Source organism: Bos indicus, chromosome 3, assembly GCF_029378745.1.
Source record: "Bos indicus isolate NIAB-ARS_2022 breed Sahiwal x Tharparkar chromosome 3, NIAB-ARS_B.indTharparkar_mat_pri_1.0, whole genome shotgun sequence".
Classification (NCBI taxonomy): Eukaryota; Metazoa; Chordata; class Mammalia; order Artiodactyla; family Bovidae; genus Bos; species Bos indicus.
Genome location: NC_091762.1, coordinates 107,335,167 through 107,360,964, shown reverse-complemented (window position 1 = coordinate 107,360,964; position 25,798 = coordinate 107,335,167). Strand labels below are relative to the sequence as shown.

Sequence of the window (25,798 nt, the reverse complement as noted above, 5' to 3'; positions counted from 1 at the left end):
GTGCACCCGCCCCTCTGGTTAGCGAAGCGTCGCCTCTCCTTCCTCTTCCGGTCCTCGCCAAGATTTGGTTGCTTAGTAGGAGGCTAGGTTTTGGTAACTTGGGGCGAGTGTCCAGATGGGGCCAAAGACGGGCGTGGCGCCAGGGGGCGGGGCCTGCGGAGCCCTGGAGCGCTAGGACTCACTCGAGACGCCGAGAGTGGGCGGACCCGTCTCAACTAGGACCTCAGAAGCCGTGGCAGGCGGCGCCTACTGGTGTGTGGACTCTCGTCTTGAAAGAGGGCGCACGACCGTCGAGGGCAACCCTTGGATTTCCAGTGGCTGGAAGACCGCTTAGAATCGTCTGTTTGGGCTCCAGCTCTGTCGTTTGGAGTCTCCTTATTTTGTGGCCGACTTGATGTGGGTCTCCAGAGGGTGAGCAGTAATGTGATAATAATAGCTAGCACTTTTGAGCGCTTACTGTATGCCTGGCAGCGCGTTAAACACCTGTTTCTTATTTTAATCCTCACACCATCCCTGTAAAGTAGACACTGTTAGTAAACTGTAATGGTTAGATGGCCAGTGTAGTAAAGCCAAGACTCGGATCCTGGCACTGAATCACGATGCTATAAACTGGTAAAAGAAAGCGACATCTTTTTAGGATTTTATTTACTAGAAGCAACATGATGATTATATCCAGGACACATCGGGTTGCAGTCCATAAGAAAACTAAGAACCAAGGGCAAACAAAATTTAATCAGTGTCCAGAAAGAAGATCAGTAACTAAAAGAGGGAATTACATAGATCAAGAACAATCTCCGAAGGCTGTTTTCCCTTCAAGGAAAAACCTGGTTCCATTTAGCTTCAATTCTGACATAGGTTTTCCCAGAATCAGTGTTTTTCTGAAGGGAACCACAAAAAAGTAATCCTGATTTGGTAACTCGGTGTCTTTAAACTTCAAACTAATCCTTCCCAGTTCAGAACTAGAGCCATTTTCCCTTTTTAAAAGGATTTGTAGTCGTTTGTCTCAACAGCTGGTCTTTAGAGCTGCCCTATCTATTTCTTCTGTGTTCCACCATCACTAGGCTACTTCTGTGATAATGTAATATGGAGAATGTCTAAACGCCAACGGATGTTCAGATCTGAAGGTCTGTGGGAGCCCGCCTTCCAATGAGGTTGTTTGTCAGTGACACCAAATGAGTTGGAGTACAAGCGGTAGGGTTACTGCAGGTTCTGACCAACTTGGATTCAAAGGACAGCCCTCCCGAAGAATCAGGAGTGTCTGGAATGTCAAGTGGTTGAAAGTCTCCCTGTGAAGGAGGAAGGATTCTGGTTGTGCTCTCCCTGAGCTGGCCCTTGAGGTAACCTTTAGGAGGTAATGCCTGGTTTTCACTTTCTGCAGAGGGACCCCGGGTAGCCCGAGGCCACTTCGGTTTCCAGGTGCAGTTAGCTGGCAGAGAGAAAGCTGTTTGGGGTGACTGTCCCACGTGGTTGTTAAGCTCTATAGCATCACCTGGACTGGAACAGTGACCTTTAAAGTAGTGATTTCTTTTGCTGTCTTTGCCATCAATTTCTCTTTTTCCCCTCAACTGGTTACCATTAACTTCTTTTCCAGATAGTTTATGAGTGTCTTCTTTATTACTTGAGCTGATATTTTGAAGATGACCACAGGCTGTACTAAATGTGCACATCTCAGAAAGTAGAGTTTCCTGTTCATCCAAAATACCTTTGTCATCATTTCCAATATGGTTATCAGGGTCTGTCTGAAATGCAGAGGGATTTAAACTAGGATACGCTGCTGTGTGTGTTTGCTTGTCCACTAACAGACTATAATCAGGTACAGAAGAGAGTCGTGTCAGTGAGTTTGCAGATGTGTTTTGATATTTGGCAAGGTTTTGTTTTGACTTGGTACAAAATTCATTATGTTCATCCTTCAATTTATATTGTCCCCAAAGCCCTCTTTTAATCTTTTTAAAACCTAGATGGAAAATTTCTAAAACATTTAAGAAAAGTGAAACAGTTGCTATGGATTGCATGAATAATAGGAATATTGTCTTTTCTGTGGGTCTAGAGACAAAACAATCAATTGTATTTGGACATGGGTGGCCGTGGCATTTAAATAGAGGCTCTAAGTGAAATCCATATAAAAGATACTGTCCAATCATGAACCCAACTTCAACCACAGAGCGAGTAAAAATGTGTATCACATAAGTGCAAAGCAAGGTTCCTCTGAGTGGAACTTTATTTACTTTCCTTTGCTCCAGCTGACACAGTTCTTCCTCCAGTCGCCTCCGATCCCCAGGCGTTTCAAGCTCTGCCTCCTCCAGTTCACCTCTCAGTTGCTCCTTCTTCATCTGCCTCTGCTTCTCCAGAACTCTCAGTCGGTACAAAGCATGGCCCATGTAGACCAGGGATGGTGAAGACACAAAGATCACCTGCAAAACCCAGTATCTAATGAGGGAGATAGGGAAGGCCTGATCATAGCATACATTTCTGCAGCCAGGTTGTTCTGTATTACAGATGAAGCCAGACTGCTCGTCATTCCAGACATCTTCAGCTGCTACACCCAGAACAAGCATTCGAAATATGAACAGGATGGTGAGCCACATCTTTCCAATCACCGTGGAGTGGATGTGAACCTCCTCCAGAATGCCTCCAAGGAAATTCCAGTCCCCCATGTTTATTTAGTCAGTCATATTATCTCTGAACCCCACCAAATAGGAGGCCGATACATTCTTCCGTTTCTGAAGCGTGTGCTATTTCTTAAGCAAACCTATGGCCAAAATATGAACAAAGCATCACTCTTTCAGCATGCTGGTTGCTCTCTTTTTTCCCTAGAAAGTTGTAATAATATGTTACCAAGAATATGTTTAAGATGTCAAGCATAGAAAGTCATTTACATTTAGACATTATAATGCAGTAGGAGGAAAAAAGATACCTGGAGGAGGGGTTGTATATATTCTCTATGAAGAACAGAATTGTAGGAGTTCCTGGAAGAAAGGAGTCTTACTTGGCTTTTTGCTTTGTTATTTTAAACTGATAACTCTTAGAGAGGTTCCTGAGACTACTGACTTGATCTTACAAACCTATTTATTAAGATTATTTTATATGGAAGCTGTGACCAGTGTCAATGATTTTAAAATCTCGTTTATGTACAAAGGAAAAGTCGTGTGTTTCATTTCATAATCCAGTAAGGTACAGCATTTTATGAAACCAAAGGAAACAGATCTGGCTCTTGCTGTAAGAATTTAGATCAGTTTTTTAATCCACATTTAAATGTCTAAATTCTAGTTTCTTTCTGGCAGTTTTTGAGCATTTTCAGAAATCATTTCAGTAAAAATATTTATGAATATTTATGTAATTATTACTGTACTTTGCTATGAAAATTATAAGAATATTATTAGATATTGCTTGGATCATTGGTATGTTGGTAGTGTTATAGAAATTTTCATTACAACAGTATTTGACCCTTTTAAGACATATAGCTTGCTTTGTGGAGCGAGCAGTAGGGCCAGTTATAATTTAGATGCTTGGATTATCAGCCAATAGGTTCCATATTAGAGTTGATAACCCTGAGATATCTAAGAGGAAATACATCCCAAAGGAAAGAAAAAATGGGGGAATGTTTTCATTCATTTTCATTTAATATGTAAATGCATCTCATGTATTCCTCACAGAAAGGGAAATATTACACAATCAAACAACATACTAGGATATTATAGCTACAACATAGATATTATAGCTATAATATAGATATTATAGCTATATATTCATCACAAAACTCCTGTGAGCTAGGTATATTGTTTCTCCATTTTACAGATGAGGAAACTGAGGCACACCTTAAATTACCCAAGATCACACAGCTAGAACTGGCATTCAAAGATCAATGTGGTTCTAAAATCACCTCTTAACTGTTTTACTAAACTGTTATTTTTCTTCTCCAAACACACTTGAAGTTTTCATGAAAGAGATATTAAGAAATCACCTGTTTTCTCTTACAATTTTAATTATTTAAATTAGGTATGTCAAATAGTGAAAGTTTTGATTTTTTAAATAACAAGTTCTAGAGTTTTTAGTTCCTTTTTGAAAGCTTTATATAGTTCAAAAGAGTTGCAAAAGCGTCAACCTTCTAAAATTTAGTTGTATTCCTGAGATAGAGAAATTTTGTATTTGACTTTTTTACATTAATAGCAGTATACTCTTTGACCCACAGTCCAAAACACTTAAAAATATAAGCAAAGATACTTTTCTTATTGTTGTTTATAATAATTATAACTTGAAACTATCCAAAATAATTATCAATACAAGAAAGACTGTATTGCACATATAAATAATAGTACATCCACAGTATGGTACTATGCAACCAGTAGAGATAATAAATATATACTAACATAAAAAGACATTGGATATATTGTTTCAGTGACATTCGGGTTATAAAACAGAATAATGTAGCCTCATTATTGTAAATTTACTTATATGTAGAGATGCATACAATAAAGCCTAGAAGGATATTCATCAAAATACTAACTGTGATTATCTCTGGGTAGAATGATAATAATTGACTTAATTTTTTATAATTATATATCCGTTTAATTTCTTTTACCATGAGCACTTTACTTTTAAAATTACCAAAGAAAATTAAAGTTGTTTTTTTTTCCCTAAAAGGACAAGTGCATAGTATTTTCTGAAAGAGGAAGCACTGTTACGTAGCTTCAAATCTTAGGTCCTAAAGCTTTCATAGCAAATAGCATGAATACTAATATACATAGACACAGTACCATAAAATTCAAAAGAAAAAGAAAAAATATTTCAAATGACTCTTAATTAGCTAAGACACATTAACACAGACCTTTCTTGATTTAGGTAAATTTGAAGCAGATCACACTTTAAAGTTACACCACAGCCGTCTTCAACATGTTGTCTCCACGTGTCCCTCTGCAGGTGTAGAGCAGATTCGGTTTAGCTCGGCGCAGTGAATCAGCCGTCAGCTAAACTGCATCTCCCTGCCTTCATTCTTGCCTCTCAAACAGCACCACCCAATGGAAGTTTTTTTAATCCAATGGAACTTTTTGCAGCAGTGTTGGAGTAGACTGTCTGCACTGTTCAATAAGATGGCCACTATTAATACATAGCTATTGAGTACTTGCAACGAGGCTTGTGTAACAGAGACACCGTTTTTAATTTCATTTAATTTTAATTAAATGTAAACAGCTACATGTGCCTGGTGGCTACCTTACTGGGCAGCCCACAGAAAGAATATTTCTAATATTTCTGATTAATACAGCACAGTTTAGAAGACTAAAACTATGAGCCCAAAATTAAGCTGAATAAATGGTTCCTGTATTATTCAGAAATGTCAAACTTAAAATGCCAGACATATGTGTGCTTTTTTAATGGTAACTTTGCGCCCTGGAGACCCAGAAAGATATCACTGTTTTTGGTAATGTAAACAATGTTTCTAGTACCAAAATAACCTAACTAGATAATAACTTCTTAGTCATCGGTCTTAATAATCAATGGGTCATGTCCGATTTCATAGTTAGATGAATGCTATTTCTCTGTCTAGTTTTCTGTTTGCACTTTAGGTCATTAAAGATCTCCAGAGTACTGACCTAGTGGGTTGGTGATGGCAGATAAATATTTCTTCCTTGGGCTTCTTTGCTATCTAATAGCTACTTTTCAGTTTAAATTCAACCCTTTCATCAGGAAATATATATATACATATATATATACATACTTGCATATTATATATTATGTGTAATATATAAATTATAAATATTAATAAACTTTTTAAATGCTAAGCTTCATTAGTGTTACATATGAATTGAAATAAAATATTTTTAATCAAAATGTAAATTTTTTAAAGATTTATAAAGCCACCTTTTGGCAAATGTATGAGGAAACTGTTACTGTCATATAATATCAGTAAGAATATAAATGAATACAACTATTTAAAAGGTAATTTAGGGAATTCCCTGGCATCCGGTGGTTAGGGGGTTTCCCTGATGGCTCAGCAGTAAAGAATCTGGCTGCAGTGCAGGAGATGCAGGAGACCCGGTTTCCATCCCTGAGTTGGAAAGATCCCCTGGAGGAGGGCGTGGCAACCCACTCCAGTATTCTTGCCTGGAGACTCCTATGGACACACGACCCTGGCAGGCTATAGTCCATAGGGTTGCAAAGAGTTGAATACAATTGAAGCAACTTAGCACGCACCAGTGGTTAGAACTCAAAACTTTTACTGTGGTGGTCTGGGTTCAATCCTTGGTTGGGGATCTAAGATCCTGCAAGCTGTGCAGCACAGCCAAAAAAAAGAAAAAAGTGGTAGTTTAAATCTATCAAAATTAACATAACATTTCTGCTTCCGGATGCTTGAAATACCCATTCATTCAATCATTCTCAAAGACACAGCAGCATACTAGGATGATCGCAAAGCACTGTTGGTAATGGTACAAAATCAGCAGCAACTCAAGTGTTCAATAGAGGAATGGTTAAGTCAACGATAGCACGTCTTGTTTAGTTACTAAGTCATGTCCCACTCTTTGTGACCTCATGGACTGTAGCCAGCTCCTGTGTCCATGGGATTCTCCACCCTGGAGTGGGTTGCCATGCCCTCCTCCAGGGGATCTTCCTGACCCAGTAATCAAATGCACGTCTCCTGTGTCTCCTGCATTGCAGATGGATTCTTTACTCACTGAGCCATCTGGGAAGCCCTGTCAAGTCATTAGCAACCTTTAAGTCCTGCCCTCTCTTAGACAGAGTACTTAATTTTTTTCTTTTTTAAGAATTCTCATAGCCTCCTCTCTAAGATGCAGAGTAATAGCTGCCTTTCTGGGTTGTCAACAAGATTAATAATAATGCACATAAAGCACCCTAAACAGTGACCTATTGACTCAAAACAGTGATGGAAAGTGATAATCAGTAGTCTGACAGATATGAAAAGTTTTTATTATCAGCAGAGTACATTATTTGTGGATTCTATCAAGCAATCTCTATACCATATCCTCCTAAGAGCAAGTTCTTTTAGAGAATAAATACCCTTGACACAGCATGCCTAGAAAAGAGCCAGTCTCTGGTTCTTACTTCCCTTCCCTTTTCTCTCTTCCCCCTCCCCCTCATTCCCTCGGAAGAGCTCCTTCCTTAAACCCTAAGCCCTTTTGTAAGCAGTCTTTGAAACCGACAACTTCAGGGGTGTTTGTTCTCTTTATAAAATTGTTAGCATTTCCTGGGACTTCTCTGTTTCTTCATAGAGAGTTCTCCGGTTTTGATTTTTTTTTCCCCCAGATGACCCTTTTTATTCATTGGTTTGTGTTAGGGGCAAGTCAGTTCGCTGGGGATAGGAAAATGTTGAAAAACACAGCAAATAAAACAAAAGCTAAATAAGCTGCAATCGCTGTCCAAAACCTTGGATCTTTCAGCAGTGCCTGATCAAAGCAGCTGAACACGGTATAACCAATGGACATTCCAGCAAATCCACCCGCAATGTGAGCTGCGAAAGACACCTTGGGAGAAAAGGAGAAAATGAAAATACGTGAAGAAAATGCTAATTGTATATTTCAGCTGCATCTCACTTATTAGAGAACAAATACCATCCCAGTCAGAGTCTTAAAAGTCTGAACAGTGAGGCAGTGAGACAAAACAGACAAGAAAACTCCATCATGCAAAGCTAAAAAAAATGTCATTTCACTGACTCTTGAGTACATGCGACAGCCAGCCTGTCTCTCTTCTAGGCCGTCATTGCATTAGGATGGTTCTGTACAAGGCCAGCCAAGAGAGTAAGAGTTGAGATCAGTGAAGGTTCTTTATAGGAGCATAATCTATCCCACATAAATGGAATGTCTGAATTAAAACACAGGTAATAACATACGCACAAATACTCAAGCAGAAATTACCAAATTCAGGAACCAATTTCAATAAAACTGGAAATCTTTGTCAGTTTTCTTTATATTGTAAATTTATCTGGACCCATATTATTGCTGCTTTCCAATATGCATTTTATCCTCCATAGACAGTAAAGTCCCTTCACTCCTGTTTTTTGGAATAGCTACCCGTATAGCAGGTGCAGAGAACTAGAGCCAGTTATCTGGGCTATGGGAGAAGTGAAAAGGACAACCCAAAAGGCTGGTTTGCCAGGAATTTTCTTACCTTCCAAATGGAAATCTGACAGCTTTAAATCTCACAACTGTTGCTGCCCCTATTTGGTGACCCTTTTTAGCTATTGATAGATACCATAGGTAGACAAATTTTCACTTAAAAAATAATAAACCGAACTCACCGGAGACCCATTTGCAGGAACAAAGAACCGTCTGTAAAGAGCAAATCCCATGTCCGACACAACTAGAAGGGAAAACAGCCTGATGAAGCCCCAGGATCTCCACAACAGTATACCAGTTATTTCTGGTTCCCCTCTAGCAACGGTAACATTTATTGAGACTTACTCTGTGCCAGGTACTTTTCTAAGAATTTTACACGTACTAACTTTGTATCATTAATCCTCACAACAATGCCATGAAATTGGTACTGTCATTACTCCATTTTATAGATGCATCGATCCAACAAGTATTTATTAATGATCTCTCATGTACCAGCCACTATTCTAGGTGGTGGATATACTGCCATGAAAAGATTAGACTGCCTCATGGAACTGAAAGTCCAGCTGGGAAAGGTGAATGAAAAAGTAAAACGTTACAGTATTGTCAAAGGGTGCCTAGTGCTGTAGAGAGTACACAAAGAGAAGGAGAATTGAGAATGCTGGGAGTCGGGTGTAATGTTTAACTGGAGAGGCAGGAAGGATCTCAAGGAGAATTTGGTGAAGATAAGGGAGCAAGCCATGCTGACCTCTGAAAGAGCCTTCTAGGCAGGCTGAAGTACAAAATCACTAAGGCAGAGCCAACAGTGCCTGGTGTGTGAGGAATACCAAAGCAGTTGATCTGATGGCGTCGACGGTTTTCAAAGGATGGTTCCATTTCCCACTGGGGATTCCCAGCTTCACTGGGAACTTACTAGAAATGAAAACTCTCAGGCCCACCCCAAACTTACTGAACCAGAAACTCTACAGGTACGATTCAACAGACTGTGCTTTACCAAGACCTGCAGATGATTCTGGACTCAGGCTGGGGATGAAGTTGTAGGTGAGGAGATCAAACCATGGCAGATGCAGATCACATAGAGCCTTATGGACCCTCGTAAGGACTTTGACTTTTACCCTTCAAAAGCTTTTGAGCACAGAAGTGACATGCCTGGCTTGGGTTTTTAATAATTTTTATTTATTTGCTTATTGGCTGTACTGGGTCTTCACTGATGCATGAGCGGCCAGTGGGGGCTACTCTCTAGTTGCGGTGCACAGGCTTCTCATTGGAGTGGCTTCTCTTGCTGAGCACAGGCTCTAGGGTTCACGGGCTTCAGTAGTTGCAGTGTGAGGGCTCAGCAGTTGCGTCCCCTAGGCGCGATAGTTGTGGCACAGGCTTAGTTGCTCCATGGCATGTGGGATCTTCCCTGATCAGGGACTGAACCGTGTCTCCTGCACTGGCAGGTGGTTTCTTTATCACTGAGCCACCAGGGAAACCCCCTGACTCACATTTTTTTAAAGATGATTCTTGCTGCCATATAGAAAGCGTACTCTAAAGAAGTAAAGACAGAAGCAGGCAGGCAAGCCAATTACCACTATTGCAGCATCTCGAGTGAGGAAAGACCTGGTGTTTTATACACAAAGAAGCCAAGACACAAAGGCTAAGTACTCACCCAAGGCCACAGAGCTCTGAGGCAGTGGTGGGATTTGAACCTTAAGCCGTCTGACTATGGGGGCTTCACTCTCACCCACCTAATCACCCCAGATTAAAAGATGAAAGCCTACACCTTGTCTTGAAGATCCCAAGATGAAAGGTTGTGGCTATTAGCCATGAACGATGCTGGGATTCTTGGCCTCCAGAGGAAAGGATTTTGATGTGGAGCCAAAGACGAGGCTTGACCACTTGGAGCTTTTGTGTAGCCAAATTTTATTAAAGTATAAAAGAGAGAAAGCTTCTCACATAGACATCAGAAGGAGACAGGAGAGTAGCCCTTTTGCAGTTTTTTGCAAGGCATCTTATAGTCTTTAGCAAGCTGTTGATCATAGATAAAAAAAAATACCTCAAGGCTAAGAGAGTTGCACCAGGTGCAGCTCTCTCCCACAACAGACACATCTACACACCGGGAGTCATCTCTGGACCTCGACGTCTCTGGCAAGATACTAAAGGAAAACAGACCTCCAAGCAAGATACATAGTTTTATTAACATAGCCTAAGAAAAACATTCCCATGAGTAAGATGTATTGTTTTGTTGGGCAATCAGCCCCTCAAGGTTGGGAAAAAGTAACTTTCTGGAAGAACAGATTGTCTCATAGCAACAGAATTAAAGGAGCCTGCTGCTGCTGCTGCTAAGTCTCTTCAGTCGTGTCCGACTCTGTGTGACCCCATAGACGGCAGCCCACCAGGCTCCCCCGTCCCTGGGATTCTCCAGGCAAGAACACTGGAGTGGGTTGCCATTTCCTTCTCCAGTGCATGAAAGTGAAAAATGAAAGTGAAGTCACTCGGTGTGTCCGACTCTTCGCAACCCCATGGACTGCAGCCTACCAGGCTCCTCCATCCATGGGATTTTCCAGGCAAAAGTACTGGAGTGGGGCTACCTGGCTAAAGCGGGAGCAAAGGAATGTAGAAAAAAAAAAGCCCACCACTGCCATTTGCCATTTGTCTCCTCCTGCAGCTTGGGGACCTCTGGCCCCCTTAGTGAGACCTGCCTCCCCATTAACCCTTTCATAATTACCATCAGGAATACAGAAGACAGCCCGAGAAAGGAAGTGATTCCACAGTCACTAATGGAACAATAAGAGCCAGAACTTAGACACTGCTTAAATAAGTCATATCGGTGGTGGCTTCTTGGGTTAGAAGAACTCTGCCCTGCATGTGAGCTTGGAAACGTCTCCTTCAACTGTCACATTCCACACCCATCCCCCAATACTCTATGCTCTACTTAGTGAGTGCCCCAGGAGACGGAAAGACCTAGTCCTTGCCTTTGGGAAAATAGCATCGGGACCATGTGTTCCGGCTAGCTTCCCTTTCAATACAGTATCGACGCTGAAGTCACTGGGTAGGAATTGAGGTCGGGGAAGTACTCAATATTAATTTAATTGTAAATGACTATCACACCAAATGCTAGATAAATGTGGCTGTTATTGTATTTTAAGTCATTTGCAATCCCTGAAGTAGTGTAAATAACAGATGCAGTGCTAGGAAAGTATAAGAAAACCACCACAGGGCAGACTTACTAGAAACAGCTACTTTGGTCTAGTCTTTCACAGTAGGAGGCCTTTCAAAAAAACTCTGTAACTCTTAGCATGCCAGTTTCTCCATTCAGTTTCTCTCCTGCCTTCTGATTTGTATCTGCCTGGCCCTTTCTGCTTCCAAGGGGAGTTTACTTCTAAACTGCTGCAGTCTCTAAACTGAGACCTGTCTTCCCACCTGAAAAGAAGCCCTTGTTCCAGTAAGCCAAATCATTATCTTCAATAAAACCTAACACTCATTTTTAAGGGAGTTGCCTTTATATGGGTTTTTTGAAGGATGAAAATCGAGATGTCCTGAACTTTTTCCAGGGAAGCTCAGTTGCTTTGTTAGAAAACACATCTAAAAATTGGTGCTAATGAAGGAAGGTCCTTAAGGCCAACTGTCCTTCACAGTTAAGAATAATATTTACCATTAAAAAAAAAAAAAAAACTATAAATTTTCCGAAGAAAACATGCTTAAAATTAAAATGTATTTGTGTTTCATTAATCTGGAGTTTGCTGTAGGTGTGTGTGCGCGTACATGCTCAGTTGTGTCTGACTCTTTGAGACCCCATGTGCTGTAACCTGCCAGGCTCTTCTGTCCATGGAATTTTCCAGGCAAGAATGCTGGAGCAGATTGCTCTTTCCTTCTCCAAGGGATCTTCCCAACCCAGGGATCAAACCTGCATCTTGCACCTCCTGCATTGGCAGGCAGGTTCTTTACAGCTGAGCCACCGGGGAAGAACTTTTAGAAAAAATGGCATGTGGGGAAGGTTGATGTTAGCTGGCCTACCTGTGTTTGTAGGATATAATACAACCACATCCTTCAGTGACTGTATTACTTACCTCGAGAATGACAGAATGTTACATAAACTGTATTTGGAGATAACTTTGTGCATGAGGAAAGGGTTTTTACTCCACCATTAAAGAGTATTAGAGAATTAAAATCATTTCCCCACTGAGAGTTTGAGGCTTATTTTACAAAAGTCATTATTTGACAGAAACAGATCAACTGAAAACCCAGGTAACTTGCGTAAGAATATTTTTCTAAGGGCTTGTTCCTTGGTTCTGGTTGTGACCCTTAACAACTCAGGTAGCTCAGCCCACACAGTGACTCCTCCTAACTAACTCCCAGACATCTGCCCTCCTTCTTGTGCTGACTACTTTCCCTCTTTTTAAATTTCTCGATGTCTATGGAGAAAACATTATATACGGTATGGTATAAACTACAAACAAGTCACTTCTTTTCTATCTGGGTGAAATACTGTTTTATAATTATACCATTTATAAACTAAACTTAGTCTGTTTTTTGAACACTTGATACCAAGTTGCAGGATCATTTTTTTCCTACTATGTGGACAGCCAAAATTGCATGCGCGTGTGCTAAGTCTCTTCAGTCATGTCAGACTCTTTGCAACCCATGGACCGTAGCCCACCAGGCTCCTCTGTCCATGGGATTCTCCAGGCAAGAATAGTAGAGTGGGTCGTGCCCTCCTCCAGGGTATCTTCCCGACCCAGGGATCAAACCCACGTCTCTTATGTCGCCTGCAGGTTCTTGGCAGGCGGGTTCTTTACCACTAGCGCCACCTGGGAAGCCCTGACAGCCCAAAGTAGCCTGTATCAAATGTCACTTCTGTCTCTGTCTTCAAGTCTGAGCCTCAAGGTCAGCCTTCTCCCCACACCCTCTGTGCAGATACATCTGCAGCAGGAGCAGGCCTCGATATACAAGTAATAAGCCTTGCCTTTGCTCTTGTTTGTTTCTGCTCTGTATGGCTTGCCATCATCCAAAATCCTGACTTTCAGACCCAGCTAAAATTCCACCTCTTCTCCAGAATGAGGCTTCCTAAGCTCCTTCAGCATGTCATTCTCCGCTATCATTCTTGAGATTTCCAAAGCCACATCAGTCATCTTCCTAGTTCCCTGACCCTTCTCTTCCTCCACCTCTGCTCTCATCAGCAATCCTCAGCCACCACTCCATGCTTATATCCTAGATCAGTTTTTTTAATCTGAAATTGTAGAAATTGAAGAAGAAAATGGATAATGTGAATGGTTTTTAAGGTTTCCCTTTCAAACAAAATTGTATACAGAATCTAGTTTATGAATGAGAAAAATCCAATGTATAAAAAATAAATGACAGGGACTTCTCTGGTAGTCCAGTGGATGAGAATCTGCCTCCCAATGCAGAGGATGTGGGATCCCTGCTAGGAGAATGAAGATCCTGCATGCCACAGGGCAGCTGAGCTCACATACCACAACCAGAGAAGCCCTTGCACCGCAATGAGAGCCCACACAGTCAAAAATAAATAGGGCTTCCCTGGTAGCTCAGTGGTAAAGAATCCACCTGCCAATGTAAGAGACTCGGGTTTGATCCCTAGTCTGGGAAGATCCTATGTGCCAGGCAGCAACTAAGCCCATTCACCACCACTATTAAGCCTGTGCTGACTGAGTGACTTCACTTTTACTTTTCACTTTCATGCATTGGAGAAGGAAATGGCAACCCACTCCAGTGTTCTTGCCTGGAGAATCCCAGGGACGGGGGAGCCTGGTGGGCTGCCGTCTATGGGGTCACAGAGAGTTGGACACGACTGAAGCAACTTAGCAGCAGCAGCAGCAGCTGGAGCCTTGGAACCGCAGCTACTAAAGCCCGCACATCCTAGAGCTTCTGCTCCTCAACAAGAAAAGCCACTGCAGTGAGAAGCCCAAGCGCTGTAACTAGAGAGTAGCCCCCACCCCCTACAACTAGAGAAAAGCCATGTGGCAACAAAGACCCAGCACAACCAAAATAAATAAAATTAAATAATTAATTTTTTAATTTAATAAAAAATAAATGATAGCAGAAAGTAACACAATGTAAATCAACTATACTCCAATAAAAATTAAAAAACATAAAAAAATAAGTGATGGTATGGTGGATGAAGTGGACAGAGTACCTCGAGCCCTACTCTCTTATCTCCCCACACCCCAGAAACAGGCACCTCTAAGAACCACCCACAAGGGTCTGTGAAAACTCCACTCATGTCTTTCTGCATCAGGACATGTAGGATGTGTTTGGGAAATATGAGAAGGCCTTCTGAAGGTTGAACCCATAAACTTGAAGATGTGAAGTATTCACAGAACACACTTACTTATAACAACAATGATGAGTAGTCTGACAACGCCAAAAGCAGGAATCATTTCTTGAAAATTCTTGCAAAGAGATAAATGACAGTAATAACACAAGTTATCTATTGGCAAAGGGAATCTCAACTCTACTCCCCCTCCATCTGCTTTTTCATTTAAAATAAAGTGTGTCAAATGTTTGCCAATCAAAGCATCAGTGTTAACAGTCCAGTTTTCAAATGTATTTGGGAAGTACAGTGCCAGTATACTTTGGAGTGAAAATGAAACATGATATTCCTTGAAATAGCAAGAAATATGCTAAGTATAAGTAATAAAAAATCAACTCTTAATATGTCACAGATAGTTAATAGATGCTGTCAAACTAAATCTGGTGAAAATATTTCCAAGTTTTTTGTTTAATATTCATTTGATACAGCTTTACCCTCTTTCTAAGTAGGAGTTAGCAAAGACAGCTAAAATTTGAGCATTACCTTGATTTCTTTTTAAGATAATTTTTTAAAAATTAAAAACACTGGTCCAAAAACACTCAGTTTGATTTTAGTTTCAAAAAGCCTCAGACCAACTTGCATTTACCCTCATGTGTTACCAGAGGACCAAGCAGACTCAGAAAGATAGCTCCACTTCAACCCAAATTGCCTGTCCCTTCCCTTTAAAGTTATTAACTCTCTTCCCAGTGAGACATGCTGAAATAGCTATGTTAATTCTAAATCAGTTATTTTCAAACTGTTGTGACCAAGATGTACAGTAACAAATAATTTACGTAAAAATCCAGCACACGCATAAACAGTACCTACTCTTATTTTACATGACGCGTACTGAAATTTCTGTGTAAAAGGATTTTCACAGCCCCTCCACCTGAGTTCACAAGCACTAATGTGATGTGACCCAAAGTTTGAAAAACGTTTTTCTAAGTGACTTCTAGTTTGGGAACAGTTTTTTAATTGCTTCAAATTTTTCCTCGTAGAGTATTTTTAAGGCACACCTACATGGTTAAAGGGTTAATTTAATCAGGATTTTACCCTGTTTTAAAAAGTGATTGGCATCTCACCTACTATATCATGGTTGTGTAAAATGGTATGCCAACTTTGGAGGCCTTTATATATAAAAATGTAAAGCCTTCACCCAGTAAATGCACTTCTAGGAACTTGCCTACAAAAGAATCACACAAATGCAAAAAGACAGGTGAAGGTACATTCCTGACAGCATTATTTTGAGATGTAAAAAGCTGTAATCACCCTGGACCTTTTCTTTCAATGAAAAATTGAATAAGTAGGGCTACTATATAGAAGGTACTGTGGAGCGCCTGAAAAGACTGGGGTGGATTTCGGTGTCCTGCTCAAGTATCCTATGAGTAGATAGGATACTTTGTTAAGATGCAGAATAATGTAAGGGTAGTTCCATTTTTGTAGTGTTACTATTGGTAGAATTTTGCATACATACAGAAAACATCTGAACAGATGTATATCAGACTGGTAACAGATACTACGTTGGGGACTTTGACTTTTCTCTTTTGCAACTTTGAACTTTCTTTAGTATTTATTCCTTTTGAGATCAGAGATGAAAGGAAAATTCTTGTGGTCAGATGGAAGATGTGTGCTTAGTAAATATTGATAAATAAGATTCCCTGAACCAAATACCAGTAATTATTTTAAAATTTTTTCTTAAGGTCTACAGATTCATCCCCAAAATTCTTACCACTAGAACATTCATAAAATAGCCTCCCATCAGAGCATAGACTCCTCCTGAAGCACCCACAAGAGATTTGAGTGGGTCAAAGATGGAGCTGGCAAGGGATCCTAAAGAAATAAAACACAAAGAATTTCAGACATGACTGTAAGAATCATGAAGGATAAATCTTTCTAATCTAAGGTAAAAGTTGGGGAAGCTTGGCCATTATATTAACAAACAACAAATTCACTTTGTTGCTTCCATACTAGAAAAGGATAGCCGTGTGACCTCTCTCAATTATTATGAAACATTAAATGCTCAATATGAAGACAATATAACAGTAACAAAAACAAATACTCTGAAGCCAGAATTAGCAACTGTGTGACTTGAGCAAGTTTTTTAATATCTCTGTGCCTTTGTTTCCCTTTCTGTAAAAATAGCGGTGTTAAATAGAACTTCAGTGGGTTGTCAGGGGAAATAAATGAGTTTACATGTACATTATGATTAGAATACTCCCTGACATGTGTTAAATACTTGTTAGCTACTGTTTCAAAATGTCCTACACAGTTAACCAAAACTATCAAAATACGTGAGACATTCCAACATTTTATTATCTACGGGCTAGCTTTCTCATGGAGTCAAGATGTGGTTTCAGAATCCTTAATATACCATTCAATCAGTTTCACCAAGCAAGATGAAATCCTGTTTGCTAATTCAATCTTACTTGTCTGAACCAAAACAAGGCTTTAGAACCACCTTATGCCAACTCTGAAGTGTTCTCCATACTGCTCAGCTCTATTATTCCCTTGCCTTCAAGTCCCTCCTTCATTTTTTAAGATACAGTACACTTCAGAACCTACTTTAGGACTGCCCTAGTGGTCCAGTGGTTAAGAATCTTCCTGCTGGTGCAGGGACAGAGGTTCGATTCCTGGTCCCGGAAGATCCCACAGGCCAGGAGACCACACCCTGGAGCTCATGCTCCACAGCAAGAGTAGCCACTGCAGTGAGGAGCCAACTACAGAGCACCCCACCCCCGGCTCACCACCACTAGAGAGAGCCCAGCAACAAAGACCCAGTGCAGCCAAAAAGCAGTCAAATGAGTTTTAAAAAGGAAGTTCTCATTAAAAAGTAGCCACTTAATGCAAAAAAGGGGAAGTGTCTGACCTTAGGAATCTTACAAATGTATGATCAAACAGTTATCAAAAAATTCAGACTAATAATTATTGTGATTTTTTTAATGTGATAAATTTGTTTATGGAAGCACTTAGGAAAGAATGACTTTCTGAGCAGAAAGGTGGAGGCCCTGCTACTCTGAGAGGAGGGAGACAGCATTTTTTTAAAATTAATTAATTTATTATAATTGGAGGCTAATTACTTTACAATATTGTGGTGGTTTTTGCCATACATTGACATCAATCAGCCACTGGGCTGGATTGTCCCAGTGTACCAGCTTCAAGTGCCCTGTTTCATGGATCGGACTTGAACTGGTGATCTATTTCACGTATGGTAATATACATGTTTCAATGCTGTTCTCGCAAATCATCCCACCCTTGCCTTCTCCCACAGGGTCCAAAAGTCTGTTCTTTATATCTATGTCTCTTTTGCTGTCTCACATATAGGGTCATTGTTACCATCTTTCTAAATTCCATATATTAATATACTGTATTGGTGTTTTTCTTTCTGACTTACTTTACTCCGTATAATAGGCTCCAGTTTCATCCACCTCTTTAGAACTGACTCAAAGCATTCTTGTTAATAGCTGAGTAATATTCCATTGTGTATATGTACAACAACTTTCTTATCCATTTGCCTGCCAGTGGACCTCTAGGTCACTTCCATGTCCTAGCTATTGTAAACAGTGCTGCAGTGAACATTGGGGTGCACGTGGGGAGACAGAATTTTGATTAAATTCTGAAGACACTTTAAGATTTGGACAGGAAAAAAAGGGGGAAGAAGGCAAGGATTTAGGGATCTGGAAAAGCCAAGACAAAGTTATATGGGTTACTGAAGATCAGTGAGAAGCAGTCCCTTAGGGCTATATGGACCCAGTGGTTCTCAGATGTTAACCTACAAGCTGGAGCTGGGGTGGTTGTATCTTAGTTATGAGAAATTTATTTTTAAAATATAGATGTCCACTTCTGGCCACAATGAAGTAACAGGACAAGATTTTTCCTCCTGCTTGAAAGCAATGGACAAAATATATGAAACAGTGGTCTTAAAGATACTGGACATCAGATAACAAGGGACAATGAACCCTAAGAAACAAGAAATAAATGAGTTGACTAACTGCCCAGCTACTGCCTTGAGAGAGACTGCAGGTAGCCGTGCATGAAGGGCAAACCTAGGCAGATAACAGTAAACTTCAAGTTGATGAGATAGAGTCTAGGTCTATATAGAGCTCAGCAGCTAGAGTTCAGACTCCTTCCAAGTAACTTTACTGAGTTACAGAACAAATCTAAAGAATACTTACATGAAAACAATAATACCCACCATCCAAAGATAAAATGTCTAGCATCCAAACAAAAACTCAAGACATGCAGGACATGCAAAGAAGCATGAAGTTATGACCCATACTGAAGAGAAAAAAATCAACTAAAACCTACCAGAACTAAAAAAAAAAAACTAAAAGTAAATTTAAAAAAGTAAATTTATTTATGATCTAGCAATCCCACCCAGAGGAAACTATAGCTTGAAAAGATACATGCACCCTAGTGTTCATTGCAGTACTAGTTACAAACGCCAAGACATGGAAGCAACCTAAATATCCATCGACAGATGAATGGATAAATAAGATGTGGTATATATACACAGGGGAATATTGTTGTTCAGTCACTAAGTCATGTCTGACTCTTTTGCGACCCCCTGGACTGTAGCCCTCCAGGCTCCTCTGTCCAAGGGATTTCTCAGGCAAGAATACTGGAGTCAGTTGCTATTTCCTTCTCCAGGGGGTCTTCCTGACCCAGGGATTGAACCCACATTTCCTACACTGCAGGCAGATTCTTTGCCACTGAGCCATTCCATTCCTCACAATGAAATATTAGTCATAAAAAAGAGTGAAATAATACCATTTGCAGCAACACAGGTGGATGTAGAGATTATCATACTAAATGAAGTAAGCTATACGGAGAAAGACAGATGTCATATGATATTGTCTATATGTGGAATCTGTAAAAATGATACAAATGAACTTACTTTTAAAACAGAAATAGACTCACAGGCATAGAAAACAAACTTATGGTTACCAAAAGGGAAGTGGGGAGATAAATTAGGAGTCTGGGATTAATATATACAACTATTATATATAAAATAGATGACCAACAAAGACCTACTGTATAGAACAGGGAACTATACTCAATATCTAGTAGTAACTTACAAGGGAAAAGAATCTGAAAAAGATTGTGTGTGTGTGTGTTCAACTGAATCACTTCTGTACTCCTAAAACTAACACAACATTTTAAATCAACTATATTTTAATTAAAGTTACCCGAACTGACACAGGTGTTAAGATTTAGCAAATAAGGGCAATAAATAATTATTTCAAATATATTCAATGTGTTCAAAAGTTAAATAGCAATAAAACAGGCTCAATCAAACTTCTAAAGATGAAAAGTACAACATCTAAGATGAAATAATAAACTTGTTGAGTTGATTGACCACTTAGACATTGCAAAAGGAAAGTTTAGTGAACATGAAGATGTGGCAATAAAACTGTCCAAAATAAAACACAGGGGACTTCCCTGGCAGTCCAGTGTTTAAGACTCACCACTTCCACTCCAGGAGACACAGGTTCAACCCCTAGTCAGGGAACTAAGATCCCCCATGCCGTGGGGTTAAAAAAAAAAAAGAATATTTTTTAAAATACATACAGCATCAATGAACTATAGGTCAATTTCAAGCAGCCTCATAATATCTATAATAATAAGTGCATAGTAGGAATCCCTAGAAGAATGAAGGCACATAAAAAATACTTGAAGAAATAATAGCCAATTTTTTTCCAAAGTTTTGTGAAAACTATAAACCTACAGATCCAAGAACCTCAACAAATCTGACACAGGAATCATAAAGAAAACCACAGCAAGGCATAACAGAATCACATCTTCAAAACAGTGAAAGTCTCAAAAGCATCTAGAATAAAAAGACATGCTTCATACCGAGAAACAAAGATAAGGATGGCAGGAGATTTATCATCAGAAACAATGCGCATGAGAACCACAGGAGAGCAACATTTTAAAGTAAAGAAAGGAAATTACTGTCAAGCTAGGACTCCAAACCTCAAAATGCACTACAGAAATGAAGGCAAAAGACAGATTTTCTTTTTCAGACATACAGAGGCTGAAATAATTGATGACTAGCATTTCCATACTATAAGAAATGTTAAAGAAAATCTTCAGGAAGAAGGAAAAAGAGATGGAAAAATAAAGCTACACAAAGCATAGGGAGCATTAGAAATGGTAAGAACATGGGCAAATATACAGGATTTTGTTATTATTTAAATCTCTTTAGAAGTTCATTGTTTAACAGTTAAACTATTGGACTACTAGAAATAATAAATGACTTTATCAAGAGGCTACAAGATCAATACCAAAAAAATCAACTGTATTTCTACGTAATAGCAATAAAAATCAGAAATAGAAATTTTAAAAATAGTACCATTTACAGTACATCAAAAATATGAAATGTAGAAATAAATATGACCCCAAAAATGTGCAAGCCCTAAAGACTGAAAGCTAAAGACGATGCTGAAAGGAATTTTGAAAGACCTAAATAAACAGAAGTCTATACCTTGTTCGTTGGTTAGAAGACTCTGATATTGTTAAGATGTCAATTCTCCCCCAGTTGATCTAAAGATACATTGCCATCCAAATCAAAATCCCAGTAGACTATCTTATAGAAATTGACAAACTGATTCTCAAGTTTACGTGGAAATGCAGAGGACCTAGAATAACCAAAACAACTTGAAAAAGAGCAAAGTTGGACCACTGAGGTGTCCCAATTTCAAAACTTAGTAGAAAACTACTTAATCAAAATAGTATGGAATGGATGTTCAGTTCAGTCGCTCAGTTGTGTCCGACGCTTTGTGACCCCATGAACCGCAGCATGACAGGCCTCCCTGTCCATCACCAACTCCCAGAGTTTACTCAAACTCACGTCCATTGAGTTGGTGATGCCATCCAACCATCTCATCCTCTGTTGTCCCCCTTCTCCTCCTGCATTCAATCTTTCCCAGCATCAGGGTCTTTTCAAATGAGTCAGCTTTTCGCATCAGGTGGCCAAAGTATTGGAGTTTCGGCTTCAACATCAGTCCTTCCAAAGAACACTCAGGACTGATTTCCTTTAGGATGGACTGGTTGGATGTCCTTGCTGTCCAAGGGACTCTCAAGAGTCTTTCCGAACACCACATTTCAAAAGCATCAATTCTTCGGTGCTCAGCTTTCTTTATAGTCCAGCTCTCACATTCATACATGACTACTGGAAAAACCATAGCCTTGACTAGATAGACCTTGGATGACAAAGTAATGTCTCTGCTTTTTAATATGCTGTCTAGGCTGGTCATAACTTTCCTTCCAAGGAGTAAGCGTATTTTAATTTCATGGCTACAGTCACCATCTGCAGTGATTTTGGAGCCCCCAAAAATAAAGTCTGACACTGTTCCCACTGTTTCCCCATCTATTTCCCATGAAGTGATGGGACCAGATGCCATGATCTTCGTTTTCTAAATGTTGAGCTTTAAGCCAACTCTTTTACTCTCCTCTTTCACTTTCATCAAGAGACTCTTTAGTTCTTCTTCACTTTCTTCCATAAGGATGGTGTCATCTGCATATCTGAGGTTATTGATATTTCTCCTGGCCATCTTGATTCCAGCTTGTGCTTCTTCCAGCCCAGTGTTTCTCATGATGTACTCTGCATGTATGTTAAATAAGCAGGGTGACAATATACAGCCTTGATGTACTCCTTTTCCTATTTGGAACCAGTCTGTTGTTCCATGTCCAGTTCTAACTGTTGCTTCCTGACCTGCATATAGGTTTCTCAAGAGACAGATCAGGTGGTCTGGTATTCCCTTCTCTTTCAGAATTTTCCACAGTTTATTGTGATCCACACAGTCAAAGGCTTTGGCATAGTCAATAAAGCAGAAATAGATGTTTTTCTGGAACTCTCTTGCTTTTACGATGATCCACCGGATGTTGGCAATTTGATCTCCGGTTCCTCTGCCTTTTCTAGAACCAGCTTGAACATCTGGAATTTCATGGTTCACGTATTGCTGAAGCCTGGCTTGGAGAATTTTGAGCATTACTTTACTAGGATGTGAGATGAGTGCAAAACACAACAGAAAGTCCAGAGATAAACCCACATATATATATGGACAACTGAGTTTGACAAGATGCAAAGGCAATTTAGTAAAGAGAAGATTGTTTTCTCAACCAATGATGCTGGTACAATTAGACATTTACATGCAAAAATGTGATATTTCAGTCCATTCCTTGCACCATGTATAAAAATGGATCATATACCTATACGTAAAGTCTAAGATTATAAAACTTCTAGAGCAAAACATAGATAAAATCTTTGTGATTTTACATCAGGCAAAATGTCTTAAATATGATGCTAAAAGCGTAATTCCTAAAATTTAAAAACTGATGAGTTATACTTAATCAAAATTCAGAAATTTGAGTCTTCAGAATGTACTATTAAGAGAAAAAACAAGCAACAGACTCGGAGGCAATATTTGTAAGTCATATATCTGATAAAGAACTTAGAATATATAATAAGGAATGTAAATCAATTTTTTAAAATATTTGTTTGTATCTGTGTCAGGTCTTAGCTGTGGTTCATTGCAGCCTTAGTTGTTTTGAGGCATGTGGGATCTTAGTGTCCCAACCGGGGCTTGAACCCGTGTCCCTTGCATTGAAAGGCAGATTCTTAACAGTGCACTGGACCTCCAGGGAAGTCCCTAATTCAGTTTTTAAATTGGCAAAAGATTTAAACATACACTTTACCAAAGAAGATATATGGGTAGCAACCAAGCACATTAAAAGACGCTCGCCATCACTGTCATTAGGAAATGCACATTTAAGCCCAATGAAATGCCTTTATATACCTAACAGATTGGCTACAATTAAAAGACTGATCATACCAAGTGTTGATGAGGATATAGAGGAGCTGAAACTTATGGTGGGGATGTAAAACTATACACTTTGTTACCATATGACTTAATTCCATTTGCAGATATTAATATATACACAAGAAATTCACACAAAAACTTGTACACAAATATTCATGACAGTGTTATTCATAATAGACGAAAGTGAAAACAACCCAAATGTCCACCAAATGGTGAATGGATAAGGAAAATGTGGTATATCCATATAATGGAATATCATCCAACGATAAAAAGGAATGTAGTACAGATACGTGCTACAACGTGGGTGAAGGAGGAAAACATCATGCTTAAAAAGAAAGTTGAGAAAAGACCACATAGTATATTATTTCATTTATATGAAATGTCTAGAATGGGTAGATTAGAAATTAGATCAGTGGCTGCCTAAGGCTAGGGAGGGGGTTTGGGGTAAGGAGTGGGGAGTGACTGCTAATGGCTACAGGGTTTCTTTGGAGCACAAGTGTTTTAAATTTAGATTGTGATAATGGGTGCATAACCTGTAAATCAACTAAAAAACACTGAATTATACACTTTAAATGGGTGCATTATAGGTTGTATGAATTATTGATATATCTTAGAAAAGCTATTTTAAAAGTTTGATAGTTTCTTACAAGTTAAATATAACCCTATGGTAGAATCCAGCCAGTCTGTTCCTAGGTAATCGTCGAAGAGAACTGAAAACACTTGTCCACACAAAGACTGTACTGTGTTCATAGTAACTTTCATCTGTAATAACCCCAAACTGGAAACCTCCCAAATGTCCATCAGCTGGAGAGTGGATAAACAAGTTTGAGTGTATTCCCACATTGAAAGACTCCTCAGCAACAAAAAGGAATCAGCTGTTTATACACAGCAACAACATGGACACATCTCAGAGTAATTATGCTGAATAACATAAGGGACCCAAAAAAGTACGTATTTCATGATTCCATTTATATAAAATTCTAGAAAATACAAGTTAATCTGTGATGGTCAACCGTTGCCAGGGGAAAGCAGAAGGAGGACAAGGAGAGGCAGGAAGAAGTGATTCCAACAGATTACAGGAACTCTGAAGGGAGTAATGTTCATTGCCTTGACTGGGGATAGTTTCACAGTTATATACACACATCAAAACATCAGCTGTGGACTTCTCTGGTGGTACAGTGGATAAGAATTCACCTGCAAATGCAGAGGACATGGGTTCAATCCCTGGTCCAGGAAGACTCCACATGCTGCAGAGCAACTAAGTCCATGCTCCACAACTACTGAGCCTGAGCACCTGGAGCCTGCGCTCTGCAACAAGAGAAGCCACCCCAAAGCACCAAAACGAAGAGCCGCAACTGGAGAAAACCTACGTCTAGCACCGAAAACCCAGAGCAACCAAAAATAAATAAATTATTTTTAAAGTTCAGTAGTTATTATATGTCAATTATACCTCTCTAAGGGCTTCCCTCGTGGCTCAGTGGTAAAGAGTCATCCTGCAATGCTGGATACTTGCAGGAGACGCAGGTTTGATCCCTGGGTCAGGAAGATCCTGTGGAAAAGGAAATGGCCACCTGCTCCAGTATTCTTGCCTGGGAAATTCCATGCAAGAAGCTTGGCGGGCTGCAGTCCATGGAGTGGCAAAGAGAGACGTGACAGAGCGACTAAACAGCAACAAAAAACCTCACTGAACAGAAAAATGAAAAAGCAAAAAAAGAAAAACACAGATCCTAGGACCGTGTTCTTAGAGATTCTGATTCAGTAGATCTGGGTGTGATCTGAATAATATTTTAGTTGTAACAGGTTCTTCAGGTGCTTCTGATGGTCAGTCACACTGGGGGACCCAGGGCTGGAGTGCAGGCCAGTGGTTCTCAGTTTTTATGAATCACCTGTGGACTTGTCCAAATGCAAATTCTGGTTAGTAGGTCTGGTGTGGGACCCCAGAATTCTGCATGTTAACACGATTTCAGTTGAGGCCAGTGCTGCTGATTCGGCGACCACACTTTGCCAGGAGCAAGAATAGGGAAACTAGACTTATGTTACGTATGAAGGAATCCAGGAAGAAAGCAAAGCAATGGGAGAAACGGGCGAAAGGGGTCAAAAGGTAAAATAAAGTATTACTGCTTCCCTCGTTTAAAAATAAAAAGCAAAGCAAGAAAGACACTAGCAGGGAGAAACTTTCAAAGATGATAGATATGTTTACGGCATAGAATGTGGTGATGGTTTTATGGGTGTATTCTTTTCTCCAGATTCGGCAAGTTGTGTACATTCAGTTCAGTTCACTCACTCAGTAGTGTCCAACTCTTTGCGACCCCATGAATCGCAGCACGCCAGGCCTGCCCATCACCAACTCCCGGAGTTCACTCAGACTCACGTCCATCGAGTCGGTAATGCCGTCCAGCCATCTCATCCTCTGTCGTCCCCTTCTCCTCCTGCCCACAATCCCTCCCAGCATCAGAGTCTTTTCCAATGAGTCAACTCTTCGCATGAGGTGGCCAAAGTACTGGAGTTTCAGCTTTAGCATCATTCCTTCCAAAGAACACCCAGGGCTGATATCCTTTAGAATGGACGGTTGTATCTCCTTGCAGTCCAAGGGACTCTCAATAGTCTTCTCCAACACCACA

The 25,798-nt window shown here is 39.9% G+C and overlaps 2 protein-coding genes and 1 long non-coding RNA gene across 9 annotated transcripts in view; 1 reads left to right on the top strand and 2 right to left on the bottom strand.

The window, feature by feature from the left end:
- Positions 1-47: 47 nt before the first annotated feature.
- The window catches only part of LOC139182281 (uncharacterized), a 33,970-nt gene continuing 8,219 nt past the window's right edge, over positions 48-25,798 (top strand). The window contains exon 1 of the long non-coding RNA XR_011565935.1: positions 48-411. This is a non-coding gene — a long non-coding RNA (uncharacterized lncRNA). The remainder of the gene's footprint in view (positions 412-25,798) is intronic.
- Positions 444-6,761, bottom strand: GJA9 (gap junction protein alpha 9). The gene has a single exon (XM_019957791.2). It carries the CDS (start codon positions 2,652-2,654, stop codon positions 1,113-1,115), a length of 1,542 nt encoding a protein of 513 aa, XP_019813350.2. The 5' UTR covers positions 2,655-6,761; the 3' UTR covers positions 444-1,112.
- RHBDL2 (rhomboid like 2) overlaps positions 6,899-25,798 on the bottom strand; it is a 58,349-nt gene continuing 39,449 nt past the window's right edge. For 5 of the 7 annotated variants that reach the window (XM_070786814.1, XM_070786813.1, XM_070786811.1 and 2 more), the window contains 4 exons: positions 16,085-16,185; positions 14,395-14,455; positions 8,249-8,310; positions 6,899-7,475 (listed from right to left, as the gene is read on the bottom strand). In XM_070786814.1, coding sequence (XP_070642915.1) covers positions 7,296-7,475; positions 8,249-8,310; positions 14,395-14,455; positions 16,085-16,185 — 404 coding nt within the window. In that variant the 3' untranslated portion in view covers positions 6,899-7,295. The remainder of the gene's footprint in view (positions 7,476-8,248; positions 8,311-14,394; positions 14,456-16,084; positions 16,186-25,798) is intronic. The other 2 variants (XM_070786818.1, XM_070786817.1) reach the window with 2 other exon arrangements.